This window comes from Jatropha curcas, chromosome 11 (genome assembly GCF_041381405.1).
Source record: "Jatropha curcas cultivar XTBG-Jc1 chromosome 11, XTBG_Jcur_1.0, whole genome shotgun sequence".
NCBI classification, from domain to species: domain Eukaryota; kingdom Viridiplantae; phylum Streptophyta; class Magnoliopsida; order Malpighiales; family Euphorbiaceae; genus Jatropha; species Jatropha curcas.
The window spans coordinates 6037230-6052112 of NC_143161.1; the positions used below are offsets into that span (position 1 = coordinate 6037230).

Sequence of the window (14883 nt, forward strand, 5' to 3'; positions counted from 1 at the left end):
TATATATTAAAAAATAAATTTAAAAAAACAAAACTTAAAATTTTGAAATACTTAATTATCCATATATATTTATTTTAAAATAATATTAATCAATTATATCCAATTAATTAATAAAATACTCAACTCATTATTTCCATGTTTCCATATTTATATATAATTTAAATTATTATTATTATTTTAAATCTTTGACTTAGTGGTAATGGAGTCCCATTCACAATAAAAAAAAAAAAAAAGATTGATGAATTAAAATAAAAAAAACAAACGACAGACAGTTCGTAAAATCATCACAACTCTTTTTGATGCAGATATATTGGCTGGAGTTAATGACAGAGAAAACAAAACAAATCGAAACTTTGCTTGAAACAAAACAAAACAAGACTTGGTCTTCAATTTAATAGTTTCGTATTATGACAGAGAAAGGAAGAAGAAGAAGAAGAAGAAGAAGAAGATGCCAAAGTAAAGAACACAGAATTGGCACTATAGATGGGGCATGAACCAACCGATTCGCTCAAAACATTTTACGCTGGGATAACACCTGATAATCCTGCCGTCATCCAAGCAGAAAATACCAGATTCACGGCAAACTTGCGGAAGAAAAACTTAATCTTGGTAATCCATGTCAGTCAAAAAGTGAATAGAGTTTCCTTTCAATCTAAAGGAATTTAATTCTGTAGCTGGAAGGGAGATTGATGAACCACTATTTCCCACAAACAAAACTTGGTCATCCAAGCTACCATTACCATTACTTTGATCCGTCTTGTAAACTTTAAATTCTCTTGTTCGAAAGTAATAGAAGGCGGAATCTTCCTCTTCATCGTTATCGGAATCCAACTCGTCACGAAAACCATCAAATATTTTGTGAAGTATCAACAATTCACCATGGGATGATTCCACCAAATATGACTTTAACATGACATTTTCGAGAAGGCAATAATCTTCTTCTTCTTGAACAAGCTGCGCTAGTTGTCCTCCAAAGCTCACAAGATGAGGAAAATCATGAACAAGTTTAATGGTCAGTGTACAGTTTGTTAATTCCATATTAAAAACTGTTTTCTTGTTGATGTAATCGCTACTGTTGATTGAGTCTGGGTCCAGTATGCCTGTAAGGTCAGTACATAGTACATAGAGCGTATTCTTGGAAAATAAAATATCAGTATAAGCACAAACCCGATTGTCCTTTGCTGGTTTAAGGCAGTCCACTTATTGTCATTGGGTTTGCAAATTGCCACAGACGATTCGCAAATGTTTGCTGAAATTATAAAAGTGGATGCATCATCAGATGATAACTCAATTTTATTGATGAATGCAGAGAAATCATAAGGATAGCGAAGCTCTTCCAGAAAGTCATAATAAGATGGGATAGTGGTGATGGAAGGGAGATGAACAATTTCTCCTGAAATTGGATTTAGAAGCACAAGTTTTGGTTTGGTCTCACTGCCCTTGACAATCAAAACCCAGCCTTTAGAAGAAGCACAGCACCTCCCTTCAAGAACTGACTTGGGAAGGTCAAAAGTATGGATTTTGCCTCGATACATATTATAGAAACTTATCTGTTTGTAACCCCAATCATGAGGAAGCAATATCCATGGCAGTTGAACGGAAGCAACTGAAATCCCCTTCCCGATAAGGCTTTTCCACAGCTTGCAAACACAGCTCATGTTTGCACGATCAATTATATCTAGGCGTCCAATAATCATTGCCATGACATCATCAGGAAGTTGAAGCCAACGCCCACCTCCATCAAGATCGATTTGATTCTCGTCTACCATGAATCCTCTTCTTCTTCTTCTTCTTCTTCTTCTTCTTCTTCTGTTCGTTTCGGGATTAAGAAATCCTCTTCTACTAAATAACAATTTGCGGCTAAGTAAAATAGCCTCCCCAAAATTACAGTATGCATGGAATAATGAATCAAGAAAGCCGATTAGGAGAATGCTAGCCGTTGGCGGTAGATATATCTATATAGATTGTGTATATCTAGGAAAGTAAATCGTAAGAAAGATGGGAATCATTAAATTTCAATGATCAGTACAACAATAGGAATAGTAAGGAACAGTATGAGTCCATCTACGAGAGTTTTGACTTTCCATAGAATTCTAATTAAGAGTTTTTAGAAATTTTTAAATAAAAATAATTAACTGAATCGATTTTTTAAATTTTTAAATAATTTTCTTGTGACTTATTAAAATTTTGGTAAAATGTTAGAGTTTAAATCTTTATACTCATAAAGAGCTTAATTTCATAAGCTCTAATTTGAAAAGGTTTGTGTATTATTATTTAATAATTAGTAAAAATATAATAAGATGAGAAAACTAAGAGATTACTTGATGTAAAATTATAATATATGAAGCTTAAATAGATAATAAGTCAGAGTAAAGGTATTTCACTTTTAATTTGTTTTAATATATTAATTTAATTGTAGTTTTTAACAGATACTAGTAAAACCATCGTTATATTTAGTTTATCTGTTCATACCTGCCTTTAATATCATTCTTTAACAGGAAATTGCATTCACTTTATAATTAATCAGTAATATTTATACATCAATGTCTGGCTTTAGAAGTGGAGGCTTGAGGATGGATTATATATGAGGTTTCAGGTTCTCTAAATTTTTAACTTTTCGAAACTCGTGAGAAACTTGCCTTAGCCAACTCTCTTAGCTTCTTCAGTTCATTTTTCGGCTCTGCAGTTATGGAACTTGTTCTCTGAGTAACATCCACAGCTAATGGTGAACCAGGACTAAGCACAGGAACCACCATTGCAGTCATAGCACCATATGTTTCTGAAGTAGCTCTTCTTCCAAGTTCTGTTTCTGGACTTGGAGGAGGAACCGAAGATAGGCCTGTTTTCGGCCAGTGCTTTGTCGGAAGGAAAGGCAAGATAAGACCTTTAGCAGCAAACTTCAATCCCATTCTGAAAGAGTTGTTAGGGCAACAGAGCCTTAAAATGCATTTTATTAGAGAATACCACTCATTTATGATTTGAGCAATGAAGGTTAGGAAGAGTAGAACCAACATTATGTATCCTTGAGTTGTTGACTCCAATGGGTTTAAATTTTTTGTAGCCATTGATAAACTAAAAATTGCTGCTTCGCATAGTAGAGAAATGCTTTCTACCAAATGGACTCCTCTTCTGATGTATGGTTTGAGAGCAATTAGGCAAATGAACTGGAAAATTGTTATTGCCAATGCGAAAATACTTCCTCTTGATGTTTGGGAAGAGGTAGCTCCAGATATTATTCCCAAACTGACTCTTCTTGAAAGATCAAGAACAATGTAGGAACATCTAGCACACCCCAAGATTCTCCTCAATAAGGGTATTTTGATTTCTTCATTGCTTTCATCAGAGCTAAGAGCTCTCATACTTCCTATCCCACTCGGACCACTTTCCGTCCAGTTAGAAGTTCTTGGGTCATTTTGATCAGGAAATATGTATAAAGGAGGACCCTTTCGATCTTCAAAAAGAATTCCAAAGTGTTGAATAAAAGAAGAAGAAGAAAGTCCATCCTTAAAAAACCATTTGCCAGGTGATGGCCTCGCAACAAAGAGGAACCGCAGCTTTGTATACCATTTATCTGTTATATCCACCTGCCTAATTTCCTTATACTGAGCAGAACTTCCAGGGAAGATAACAACTGCAAGAAAAAGACTAACTGATAAAATAAGCGCGGCTGGAATTACGAGCAATAAAGCCCCGGTGACGATTCCCCACATTGTACCGCCTGCAAATTTAAAGGTTTTCAGCTCATTAAACACTTGGAAACGATTAGTTAGCTTACAGAGAGCATATATATGCAATTTCTTACCTCTCATCACAAATGCTGATGACTGAGAGATACACGGTAATGCAAGAATTAGTAACAGAAGCTCAAACCTCGGAACTGAAAGTATCCCATTAGCCACTTTTCCTATTCTCCATTTCAGGAAAAGTAATATCACAACATGAATTATAAATAAACTGCCTCCTCCTATGCCAAGCCAGAACAAGTTCATTTCCATGTCTTCCCACCTGTTGTAGAAACAATTGAATTACAAATTAAATTTCTAATAATGTAAATTTAGAAGAGTTCTGATGCTACCCTTTGGAATCCACCATTCTCTTCACAAAATTGCTGGCAGACAATGGCTCTTCTCTCTGCAGGAGCGATGAATATAGCTAAAACAGAAATTTTTAAAAATCATAACATTGACTGTAGATGGTAGATAACAGATACCAACCAAAAAATAAGTGAAATATTCTCTGGAGTGAAGGGGAAGCCCATATGGAGAATCTTTCATGCTTAAATTGTGGTCACCAAACCGACCATTAAGAAATGGCACTTTGGAAGAATCAGTTGTATTTAGATCAAGCTGAGAGTTCGCTCTTTTATGATTAGGAAATCCAAGATTTTGTATGTGCAGATTTTGTTTAGCCAAATAAACATGGTTAGGCCAGGTAGAAGTGCCATCTTTTTTCCACGGAACCTTTTGACGAGGTATTAGCCACATTAGGCCTTTTGTTGTCTCTGAATATTCAATTGGACGGCTATCTGAAAGGACAAGCACTTGAAGGTGTCCAAACATTCCCTGCAATAATTGAAATATTTGCAAGATAACTCAAAATGAACCACAATGATTTCCATAAATATACATTGGCTATACATACTTACATGTAGATTCATCGATGGGTTGGAAGCAACTATTTTAGTACTCTCTGAAGCAAGAGTGCCTATAGCGACAAGATTCGCAGACGAAACAGAAAGTGCAGCAGCTGCCATTGATGTTGCTAATACTCCCACAGTCACAAATGATTGTAGTGCCACTGATATTGCAGGAGTAGAGTCTTTTTGTCCGGTCGAGAATCAAAAGCAGGAAATTAATGATGATACAAGTGCATAGATACATTAATAATTCAAAATCATGAATCTTTGGTGTGTTCATACAGTGTTTCACTTGAAGTTGGTTAGACGCCAAATTTTGATTTCCTGCAATGTCATTTACTTTCCCAGCAGGAATGCTGATGAGGACCATGTTTGGAGATACTGCAAGGACAGTTAACGAGTACAAAGCTCTTGAAAGTTCCTGGAACCTAGATGAAGCGAAAGTTAAGGTATTTTTTGGCAAATCTTCTATCATCATGCATTAAGAAATCATTTTGTGTCTACTTGTCAACTATGGTAATTAGAACAGCTTTCACAGCCACTATGCACCTGCCTTGTAAGTTTCCCTCCTTCCACTTTTATCATGGAGGCCTCGAATCCAAAAACTGGCTTTGTAAACTCAGCTATTACGTTCAGGTTGGATACCTTTGTCACATTTGGCGAGCTGGTACTTAGCCCTACTGTAGGCTTCGTCGAGTCTTAGAAGAGCAGAAACCAATTAGTACAATCTATTAAGCAGTATATCTGCAGATCACAAAATGTAAAATAACTGACCGTAGAGTACTGTAAGTGCTGCAACAGGTGAGACAGTAACGCTTGTCCTGCCCATTACTAATCTGGTCTCTAGTTCAACTGTGATTATTTCAGTCCTCGCCACATTATTGAGCTGCAAATTTGAAATCTATCATCACTAAAATGAAAATTCAAGATTCAGTGAAAATGTTTATGATGCTAATATCATTCAAGTTGGAAGAGGTTGCCTACTCGAAAAACAAATTTACGATTCCCATGATTTCCACCAAGAACGGGTAAGATACTACCGGAATTGACACGCAATGCATTGAGAAGTTCTACTGTTGAATTCATTATGGGAACGCTGAAATCCAAGAAAATTTTCAGGTCGTCCATTTTGTTAGTTGCCAAAACAGTTCTTGGGTACCCATTGATCTCCATCACATATGATGGAATTGGCATCCATAAATCCACCAGCACCGGTCTTCTATCTAAGACCACAGTTCAATCAGGTGCATATAACAACTGATTCAATATATTTGTACAAGTAAAAGTAATAAACTGTACACTCACCAAAGTGAATAATTATAACAGAACCATTTGTTCTTGTGAAAATGTTTCCAGCTTTGTCTATACAGGAGTTATCCGCCATTCTAACAACCACTCGCCCGTATACACTCTTCAATAGAAGAATTATGTCAAGTCTATATTTTATGTTAGGTTTGATGATCCGTAGCGAAGAAGCTTGAACATAAGCAGGACCATCTAATATGACCTAAAAGAAAAAGAACTATGTCTCAAGTTAACCTAATTATTTGTATACTTTGAACTTAAATGGAAAAAACAGAACAAAAAGCAGGGGAAATTAATGTCACATACGATTAGTAAGTTAATTTGTACTAAGAAACCACTTACATCACAATTTGATGAGTTAAAACATTTGAAGCCACCCATTTGAGTGCAAGCTTCACTAAATGTAACATCAATGGTCACTTTTGCAGCATTTGTGTAATTCTGTTCACTAAATAATACTGCAGTTGGTGGAACTGTATCTGAAATGCAATTATGAAAATACAAAATAAAAGAAAAGAAAAAAAATTTAGCCCATGAAGGAAGTTTTTGATTAACACTTTGATCCATGCTCTTGAAAGTGAATAAAGATTTAGAATTGGTACTGTGAATAATTAAACAAAGTAAGAAGTAATCAAGTTACTAACCAATGAACCATGAATAAGAAGATGAGTTTCTCTCTCCATCATGAGTTGTGACATTGAGAAGAAAACTGTGCTCGTGGTTCACTGTTAAGTTCTTCAACACTATAGTATCAGCTGGACATGATCTCAATTTATGGCCATCAAGCTGTTCAAATTTGAAACTTTCAAATCAAAATCCCAGTTAGGAAATGAATTCAAGCCATCCATTGCCTAAAAGAAAAGCTGATATAGCACTTTTATACTTTTACATATCAACATTAACCCATATTGCTAGATATTTACTACCATGATTAATAAGAAAAGAGTCTCACCTCACAGGAAATGAAGCATCTACTGTTCTTACAAGCATTTGAACCATCTGGCCTTTGTACCGAGTATCGAAAAACAGCAGTAGAGAACCTTGAGTGTTTTGGAGGAGTTCCATGAAAATGGATGATAACAGTTGACTCAGCTGAGTCTAATACACCTATTGATATCGTTGCAATACAAAAGACTAGTTTAAAAAATGACAGCAAACCCATTTCAGGAGCTGCGATATATGCTTGTACTTCACATTTAACCCTTGAGCAAGAAATTGAAGAGAAGAAAAAAAACAAAAAAGATAAGCTTTTTGTTTGCGGAGAGAAATAAGAGCAGTAGTTGAAACCAGAAGTAGCCTGGGTAACTAATGTTTCCTTATGAATTTTGAGGAACTAAAGGAAAAATTTTAGGGCAACTACCACAAGTATTGTTGTCAGTGTAATAACTGCTTATTTAAATTTGTTCACATTCTTCATCAACTACCATAGTCAGCTCAAACCTACACTTTATCTTCTGCTCATTATGAGTTTTTGCCTCCCTATTCACTTAAAAAGCGAAGAAAAAGAAACGGTTATTTTACTCTCTTAGTATAATTATCCACTGGTGATGATCTAAAGGCGGTACAGAAAAGCATGAAGATGATGTAATTAAGATGGTGGAAGTCCAGATTAAGCAACTGCTGGTTTAAGCTTTAATGGTGTCAGTGAAAACAGGAAGATATAGACTTAGATGGTTGACTGTTTTCAAATGTTACTATTTTTTTCCTCTACTTTCTTCGCGTGATTTAAAAAAAAAAAAAAATTAAGTGGTATCACAAGCTGGAATAGTCTAATACTTATTCTTAATCTGATTAAAAGCAGTTAATTCACATTAAATTTAAAATATCTATAAATAAAGAAAAACTTTCAACAGTCATTTTATATTTCCTTTTTATTTTCTGGTCCCACTAATAAAATAAAAGCCAATTACATAAATTTATGTCTGAATTTTAAAAAATTAACCTAACGGCATCCCCAACTTTACGAGTAATCAGTTATGCACCTCTAAGTAATTTTTTTTCACCAATATTGCACATTTTTATGCTGGCAGAAGCGTGTGAAGTTCACTTAACCGAAACGAGCATTAATAGAGTAGAAATGAACCCACGTGTGAATATCTGGTTTAGCATAGTTTCAAGGAAAACTATCTCCCTCTCATTTTGCAACTAATTTTCCTCTTAAATTAGATTCCCTGATTAGGGTTTTATTCTTACAAAAACTTTTATGCAATTTCACCCCTCTTTCTCTTTATCTCTTTCAATAAATCGGGGGATGAGGAATTAGTTGTCTCTATCTTCTAACTTTCTCTTCCACTTGATCACAGAAGATATTATACGCTATTTAAAGAAGAATGGACATACCAACTGACTATGTTATTCTTAATTACTATTATGGTAAAGTAGCAACGTTGAAGGTATCTTAGACAGATGCGAACCTGAGCAAACAATTTTATGGATGCAGGAAATTTAGGGTTTGTTAAATTTTATATCTTTGTTCAATTTTCTTTGAGTTATTTAGGTTTAAGATTATTAAAAAAAAACAAAGAGAAAGAAGGGTAAAATCGCATAAAGATTTTTTAAGAATGAAATCACAATCAGGCAATCTAATAAAAGAGGGAAATTAGTTGCAAAATGGGAGGAAATTGTTTTCATTGAAGCCACGCTGGACCAGATATTTACACGTTGGTTCATTTCTATTCCATTAACGCTTGTTTCAGCTAAGTAAAATTCAAGCACTTTTACCAGCGCGAAAAGGTGCAATGATCTAAAAAAAATTACTTGAGGTGCATAATTGGTTACCCATAAAATGAGGTACATAACTGGTTACCCGTAAAGTTAGGAGTGTCGTTGTGTTAATTTTTGAAATTCAGATATAAATTTATGTATATAGCCAAATAAGAAATATAGTTAATACGGTTAAATTGTAATTTTAACTTAATTACATTAAATATCATATCTTGATTGATAATAGTAATTACTTTATTTATTTTAAAATTAAATTAATAATTTGTTAATAAAAATGTACATATTAAATTATGATAGAATATGAAACTATAAAGATTATTCTCTTTAGAAAAATAAAATAGAACTAAAATTTAAGACAAATAAAAGAAGGAAATGATGAGCTGGAATGAAGGTAATAAAACATAAGATTTTAAATTGCCGATGCCAAACATATATAATGTGGAGGAAAATAGGATACTTCTAAATAGCACAATTTTGAGCCTGACAAATCCAAACTCGATTTAACTTATAATTTTATGCATTTTCATTCTTTTCTCATTTTTTGTACAGTAATATGGTCAATATCGTCTTTTCATTTTCCCCCAAAATTAATTTATGCCAGACTCAAGTTGGCCCAAAAAAGATTTATATAAAAAAAAAAATTAATTAAAAGCAAGTCGAACCATTTGAAGCTGTTAAAATTCAAGTCGCTAAATATTTGAATTCAACTCTACTTGAACTAAGCTTAAACTGAATTAAAATATAATAATATTTTTATTAAAATACTCGCAATCCTAAATCAAATGTTTTCAATTTTATATAATTTTAAATATATCTTATACTATTCTTAATAATTCACTCCTTTGAATCTATTCCAATTTTATTTTAACATTCCTTAGTAGAACAAAATCAATTCAAAACTCCAATATTTCAAACATTAGTTCTAAAATTAAATTCCAAACGAAGCAAATTCAAGTTCAAGTTCAATACATTCTCTAACGATATACAGAGTAAAGCATCGAAAACACTATACCTTTAATGCTTGCATTGAGATGTACAAGGGAAACGTTGTGTATACTTTATACACAAAGCAATAATATGCCTCGAGCAATGCCAGCAGTTGACATTTGAGACTGGCAGCCAGAAACCATAAAGTCTCAAAATTTATGGTAAGAGAAACATGTGGTCCTCCTAAGATAAATGCTCCCCATTTAATTTTTCAACCTCAAAATGACAAATTTCCATTTGATGAGTTAATCATCTCTATGGAAAATATGAGATCAGCAGGACAAATAACTAGAACAAGATGAGCAATTTTTAGTTCTCACCGTTTCTTCAGGAGCAATTTACAGAAAATATGGATGCTTAAACTAAGTTCTTTGGGAGGTGCTAAATCGCCAATCAAAAACTGACAATTTAGCATAAGAAGGTAAGGTATCCAACACTGAAACTGTTTGAACGTGGTTCTGTACAAGTTTTGCCTCTAAGTGGCTGAAGGGATGAGGTCTTCAGATGCAGATTCGTTATTGTCTTCTGCTACCATCCAGTGTAATTTAGGTCCCTGAACAGTGAACATTGCATCAAGCAATATTATAAGTCAAACTAATTCAGGACCTACCGCACTCATATCACATTCGTCTTAAACCTGTGTGACTAAAAAAACTTCTCAAGAACTTTAAAGGGGAATCCATGCATGTTATGATAAAAATCTGCAATTCCTTCTTGTATGTACCTTCTAAATTTTTATTTGTATTGCTCTCCAATTTTAATAAGATAACCCAAAAGGATGATAGAAATGCAAGTTCATAGGAAGTGATCTGATGAATAATTAAAAAATGAGTAATGAGAAAAAAAACACTTCAGGGAGAAATTCAGTTACCTTCCCTTGCCGTATGATTTTTGGAGGAACTCTTGTCATGTCAACCACAGTGGAAGGATCGGCCACTCTCACACCACCATCAACAACAAAATCAAGTCCCTGTGCTTGTAAAAACATGGCCCAACTATTAGGACAAGAGAAGGATTGACCCATAATAATAGTATTATCTAACCCCAGAACAAGGGTCAAGGCTAGAACTTAATTATAATTTGAGCATTCTAAGACCCAATCCAAAAGTGAATATTATAGAGTAAATAAAATATTCTTGTAGCATAATTATATGATAAGCTTCTTTGACAATGAAAGAGCGTTTCATGGTGTATTGGTTTGAAAGACCACACATCCTTCAGAACTGAACAGCCACTATTAAACAAGTTAGACATACCCAGAAAAACACAGCATTTCAATAGTTCCTACTTATTTATTTTTTTCTCTCAGTTCCTCTGTCATATACTTTCCTTGTGAGCAAACTATTTCGACAGGCAAAACAGCACAATAAAAACGCCAAGGGCCACCGTATAAGTAATAAAGCTGCATGAGATCCTGTCCAGAAAACATCTTATAGATTGACAACAGACACCTAAAAACATGTGCAAATAAGCCACTATTTGGCATCTTCAAACAAATGCTAATTAAAACTCTACCAATGACAGCCAAAATAGCTGAGAATCATAATTTACAAAGTTGTTCAAAAAGTGCAAATCAAGCAAACACAAGCTAATTTTACCTCTGGTCCATATATGTCAGCAATTACAACAGGATCTACCATCCACTCATTATCCTTGGGCCACTTAACACTGACACAACAAACACAAATTCAGTATAAAATCACATTAACAGAAGGTCTCTCTTTAGAGCATCCACATAAGCAATCATAAAGTTATAAGACATGTGTATGCACAACTGTGCATGTTCGCATGTTCCTCAGTGAATTGTTACATCACCCAAAATATCCAAAAGGAAAAAAAAAATAATGAACATATAAAATCAAACAAACCTTGTGGATATAAGTGGTGCATCCATCTTTTCTAGGATTGCTTGACATATGGCATCATCAGGAATTCGTACACCAATATTTTTCCTTGAAGCATATTTGGCAGTTGTAGTCCCATACCTCACACACTGTTTAGGTAATTCTTTGCTTGCAGGTAAGATGAAAGTATACTGCCACAGAGAAGCAAAGTTATGCCTCAGCAAGCATTCAGCATGAGGAACCTACTGTTCATATGAATATCGAATACAAAGAATAAGTTCTTTAAATGCCAGGAAAAGAAATGCAGAACCGAAAAGGCTGGTTAAACTGAAAAACTGAATTATGCAGAATATTCTCAAGATGGCCATTAAATTCATTAAGTTGAGATATTTCCAGGGAAAGTTGTCCTATTGTCTATTCATCAAGATACAAAATATAATAAAGCTACAAGGAAAACAAAATTATCATTTGTGGTTCAACACCTGCGAAGCGAAAACCATTGGGTAGTGAGTCCCAACTAAAGTTCCGTCATATTCTTGGTGTGCACTAGGATGCCTCAAATGGGTATATTAGATTTTTTCCTATAAGCAGTAAAAAAGATCAAACGACATGCTTACAGGTCCAGGAAAGCAATGCTTGACAGCTCGAAATATATTTGCATGTCCTTGGCCATCACCACGAGGGAACCCAGTTGTATATATGTCTACGTCTCTCAAAGAGTGGCATAAGATGCTAAGATGCTGCATAAATGACAATATTGATATAAAAAAGCAAGCACAATAAATGCACAGTAGATAATAATACAAGAGAGCGAGACGATCCATATGTAGAATGCATCAAAGAGTGGTTTCTTCAATGTCACACCAAAGCTTCTACCAAAGCAATTATGATGGTGCTCGAAAAGAAGTAATATTCCTTGCCTTGGATGGTTCTATATTTTTTATTCTGCAAAAGTAAGCATATAAGCTATATGTCAACTGGAGATTAACCTTGACACATAAAATTTCTAAGCATTAAGCTAATACAGTTCTAAAACAAAAAAATATATAATGTACCTACGAAGACGTTCAATGGCTGCATGGCTTTTCAAGTGACACACTATGGCATACCTAACCACAAAAGAAGAAAAATCAAGCACAATCAAGATGGGATATTCTAACATAATTAGCATGATTCAATTTATTGCACTCAACATTGAACCAAGACAAGCACAAGTTAGGATGAACAAGAGTTATCTATAACCATAGTTTGATCGCATAAAGGAGACGTGTAAAGAAAATAACTAAAATTCTCAATCTTTTCATTAATTCAGAATTTACTTTTTTAAATTCATCCTTTATGGAAAATTTCAGATGTAGCATCTGCCAACAACATCCATCTTACCCAAATTACACCCCTCTCCTGCATCTCATAAGCCAGAGAATAAAAATTTCCAAACAAATGTAAAATAAACATATTGGAGGAACCAATGATCTTTAATAATTGCTTTTTCTCTCTGTCTTTAACTATCCTGACTAACTAAATGTCTGAATAAATAAGCATATATATGCTTCTGTTGATGAGAAAAACAAAAGAAATAAATTCTAAAATGCATATGCGTAGCATTCGAAGTGTTCACATTCTAGTATAGTCCCCCAAAAAAAATATGAGATCAAAGAAAAGAAAAAAAGGGGCGTGAAAAGTCCACGTATCACTTCAATAGAACTGAACAGCAAGACTTCTAATATGCACATTTGTCCAGAATATTCTCAATTCCAGAAAACTTATATCAAATTTACAGGCACAGAAGTATATCTTCCTGACCATCAAGAAACCATACTTTTTTTTTTTTTTTTTGAAACAGTCAAGAAACCATACTTTAAAAGCAAAAGCTATTTTAATTTTTACAAGAAAGAAATATAAGGATAGAAGAAAGTGTTGTACAGAGTATCTGTAGGAATCACTCCAACAGCTCCCTCCTTCAAAAGTTCAATGACTGGATCTAACTTCCAACCATCTGCTCCAGATGGATCAGCTTCTACATAAAGCAAGCCATCCTCCTGAAATTATCATATCTACTATAAGTAGAAAATAAATGCATCTTCTTGAGGCCGTCAAAGCATTTAGAATGGAAGAGATTCATAAATCTTACAAACATTAGTTGTTATATACTAATCTTTTAGAAAACAAGCCGTAAAGAGAAACGCATATATAGTGATAGCATAGAAGCCATAAACTTATTCCAAAAAATGACTTTGCCATCAGTTCAAACCTAAGGAACATCGAGACACCAAACCATATGTTTAATGGAGTTTCAAGATTAGCATCCAGAGGAATTATAAGGATTAGCATCATATGCTCAGAAATTTCACACTGCACTCGTGGAAAAAAGGTCAATTGGTCTATCATTTAGATAAAAGCTAATAATGTTTGAGACCTCATAATGGCACTCAACTGTTCCTAATTTAACCATTAGCATCACTCATGTTCAATACCAACTGAGCTCAAAGACATCAGATATCACAATATGAATTCCATATTTTCTCATATATTTTCTCCCACTTTCCCAGTGAAATACTGAAATTACAAGCGATCAGTTACCAAATTAAAAAAATAAAAAAGAAAAAATAAAAGAAAAAACCGGTCCTTAAAATGACAGAATAATAAACAATTGGTTTAATATACTCAAATACTGTTATCTTCAATTCCTTTTGAAGCGTAAACTAATCCTTCATTTTTTATGCTTTGCAAAAACCAAATGATGTACTTTAGAAGGCGCGAAAAGTGAAAAACTGGGATTATATTTAGAAGTGAATGGAAAAACGACCTTAGTAAAACGAGGAGCTGAATACTTGAGACGCTTGGGACTTCTTTTAGCGGCCATTGCTAAAACACGGAGGCAAGGGGGCTTGGAGGAGTCAAAGGAGACACGGCTGGGAAACGGGGCGACACGACGCGGAGGCACCGCTAAGGAGGGTAAGAAGCAGAGTGACAATTTCGTTTCTGCCAATTTTTCCATGGAATTCCATTTATTGAAGAGAAGAAGGAGATAAAAGGATTTATATGCCTAATGGCTAATGCTTCATGAACTATCAAGAATCAATATGAAAGTCTCTCGAACTACTGTTCGATTTTTTTTTTTCCCCAATAAATTTCCTTTTTTCTTAATAACATTAAAAAATGGTTTAATATAATAATTAAAAAATAAAAATTCATCAATGGCAATTGTGAAAAGGAAAAAAAAAATGCATTTATATGGTTGAACAAAATACACATATTAAAAATTTAATTAATAAAAGCTATTTTGTCTTATTTTATTTGCATATTTCGACAAAATATACATATTAAAATTTTAGTCAATAAAAGCTATTGTCTGCTGTCCCGTTTTGTTTGGGCAGTCAACAAAAC

General features: G+C 33.9%; 2 protein-coding genes and 1 pseudogene across 3 annotated transcripts; all 3 read right to left on the bottom strand.

The window, feature by feature from the left end:
- Positions 1-272: 272 nt before the first annotated feature.
- Positions 273-2140, bottom strand: LOC149492424 (uncharacterized; annotated as a pseudogene).
- Positions 2141-2487: 347 nt separating this feature from the next.
- LOC149492425 (uncharacterized) lies at positions 2488-7525 on the bottom strand. 2 transcript variants are annotated; one of them, XM_089716729.1, is made up of 13 exons: positions 6894-7525; positions 6586-6727; positions 6284-6420; positions 5942-6143; positions 5621-5859; positions 5411-5522; positions 5190-5334; positions 4919-5064; positions 4646-4818; positions 4215-4562; positions 4076-4131; positions 3803-4005; positions 2488-3718 (listed from the first exon to the last, which is right to left on the bottom strand). In XM_089716729.1, exons 1-13 carry the CDS (start codon positions 7101-7103, stop codon positions 2610-2612), a joined length of 3222 nt encoding a protein of 1073 aa, XP_089572855.1. In that variant the 5' UTR covers positions 7104-7525; the 3' UTR covers positions 2488-2609. The 2 variants fall into 2 exon arrangements, with proteins under 2 accessions (XP_089572855.1, XP_089572856.1); XM_089716730.1 differs by having other exon boundaries at positions 6586-6743; positions 6894-7515.
- A 2047-nt stretch (positions 7526-9572) lies between these two features.
- LOC149492426 (DHBP synthase RibB-like alpha/beta domain-containing protein) lies at positions 9573-14592 on the bottom strand. Its single transcript, XM_089716667.1, has 9 exons — positions 14303-14592; positions 13420-13535; positions 12552-12605; positions 12417-12441; positions 12114-12236; positions 11521-11687; positions 11251-11320; positions 10524-10622; positions 9573-10205 (listed from the first exon to the last, which is right to left on the bottom strand). Exons 1-9 carry the CDS (start codon positions 14492-14494, stop codon positions 10128-10130), a joined length of 924 nt encoding a protein of 307 aa, XP_089572793.1. The 5' UTR covers positions 14495-14592; the 3' UTR covers positions 9573-10127.
- Positions 14593-14883: the final 291 nt, after the last annotated feature.

What these genes read in the sequence shown, in the direction of transcription:
- LOC149492425 (XM_089716729.1), bottom strand. Translation starts at nt 7,103, where the DNA reads ATGGGTTTGCTGTCATTTTTTAAACTAGTCTTTTGTATTGCAACGATA. An exon ending in GATGCTTCATTTCCTGTGAG is followed by an intron (nt 6,728 to 6,893) that starts GTGAGACTCTTT and finishes AAATTTGAACAG; the next exon opens with CTTGATGGCCATAAATTGAG. An exon ending in AGCACTTACAGTACTCTACG is followed by an intron (nt 5,335 to 5,410) that starts GTCAGTTATTTT and finishes TGCTCTTCTAAG; the next exon opens with ACTCGACGAAGCCTACAGTA.
- LOC149492426 (XM_089716667.1), bottom strand. Translation starts at nt 14,494, where the DNA reads ATGGAAAAATTGGCAGAAACGAAATTGTCACTCTGCTTCTTACCCTCC. An exon ending in CTGACATATATGGACCAGAG is followed by an intron (nt 10,623 to 11,250) that starts GTAAAATTAGCT and finishes TTACAAGCACAG; the next exon opens with GGACTTGATTTTGTTGTTGA. An exon ending in AAATCATACGGCAAGGGAAG is followed by an intron (nt 10,206 to 10,523) that starts GTAACTGAATTT and finishes TTCACTGTTCAG; the next exon opens with GGACCTAAATTACACTGGAT.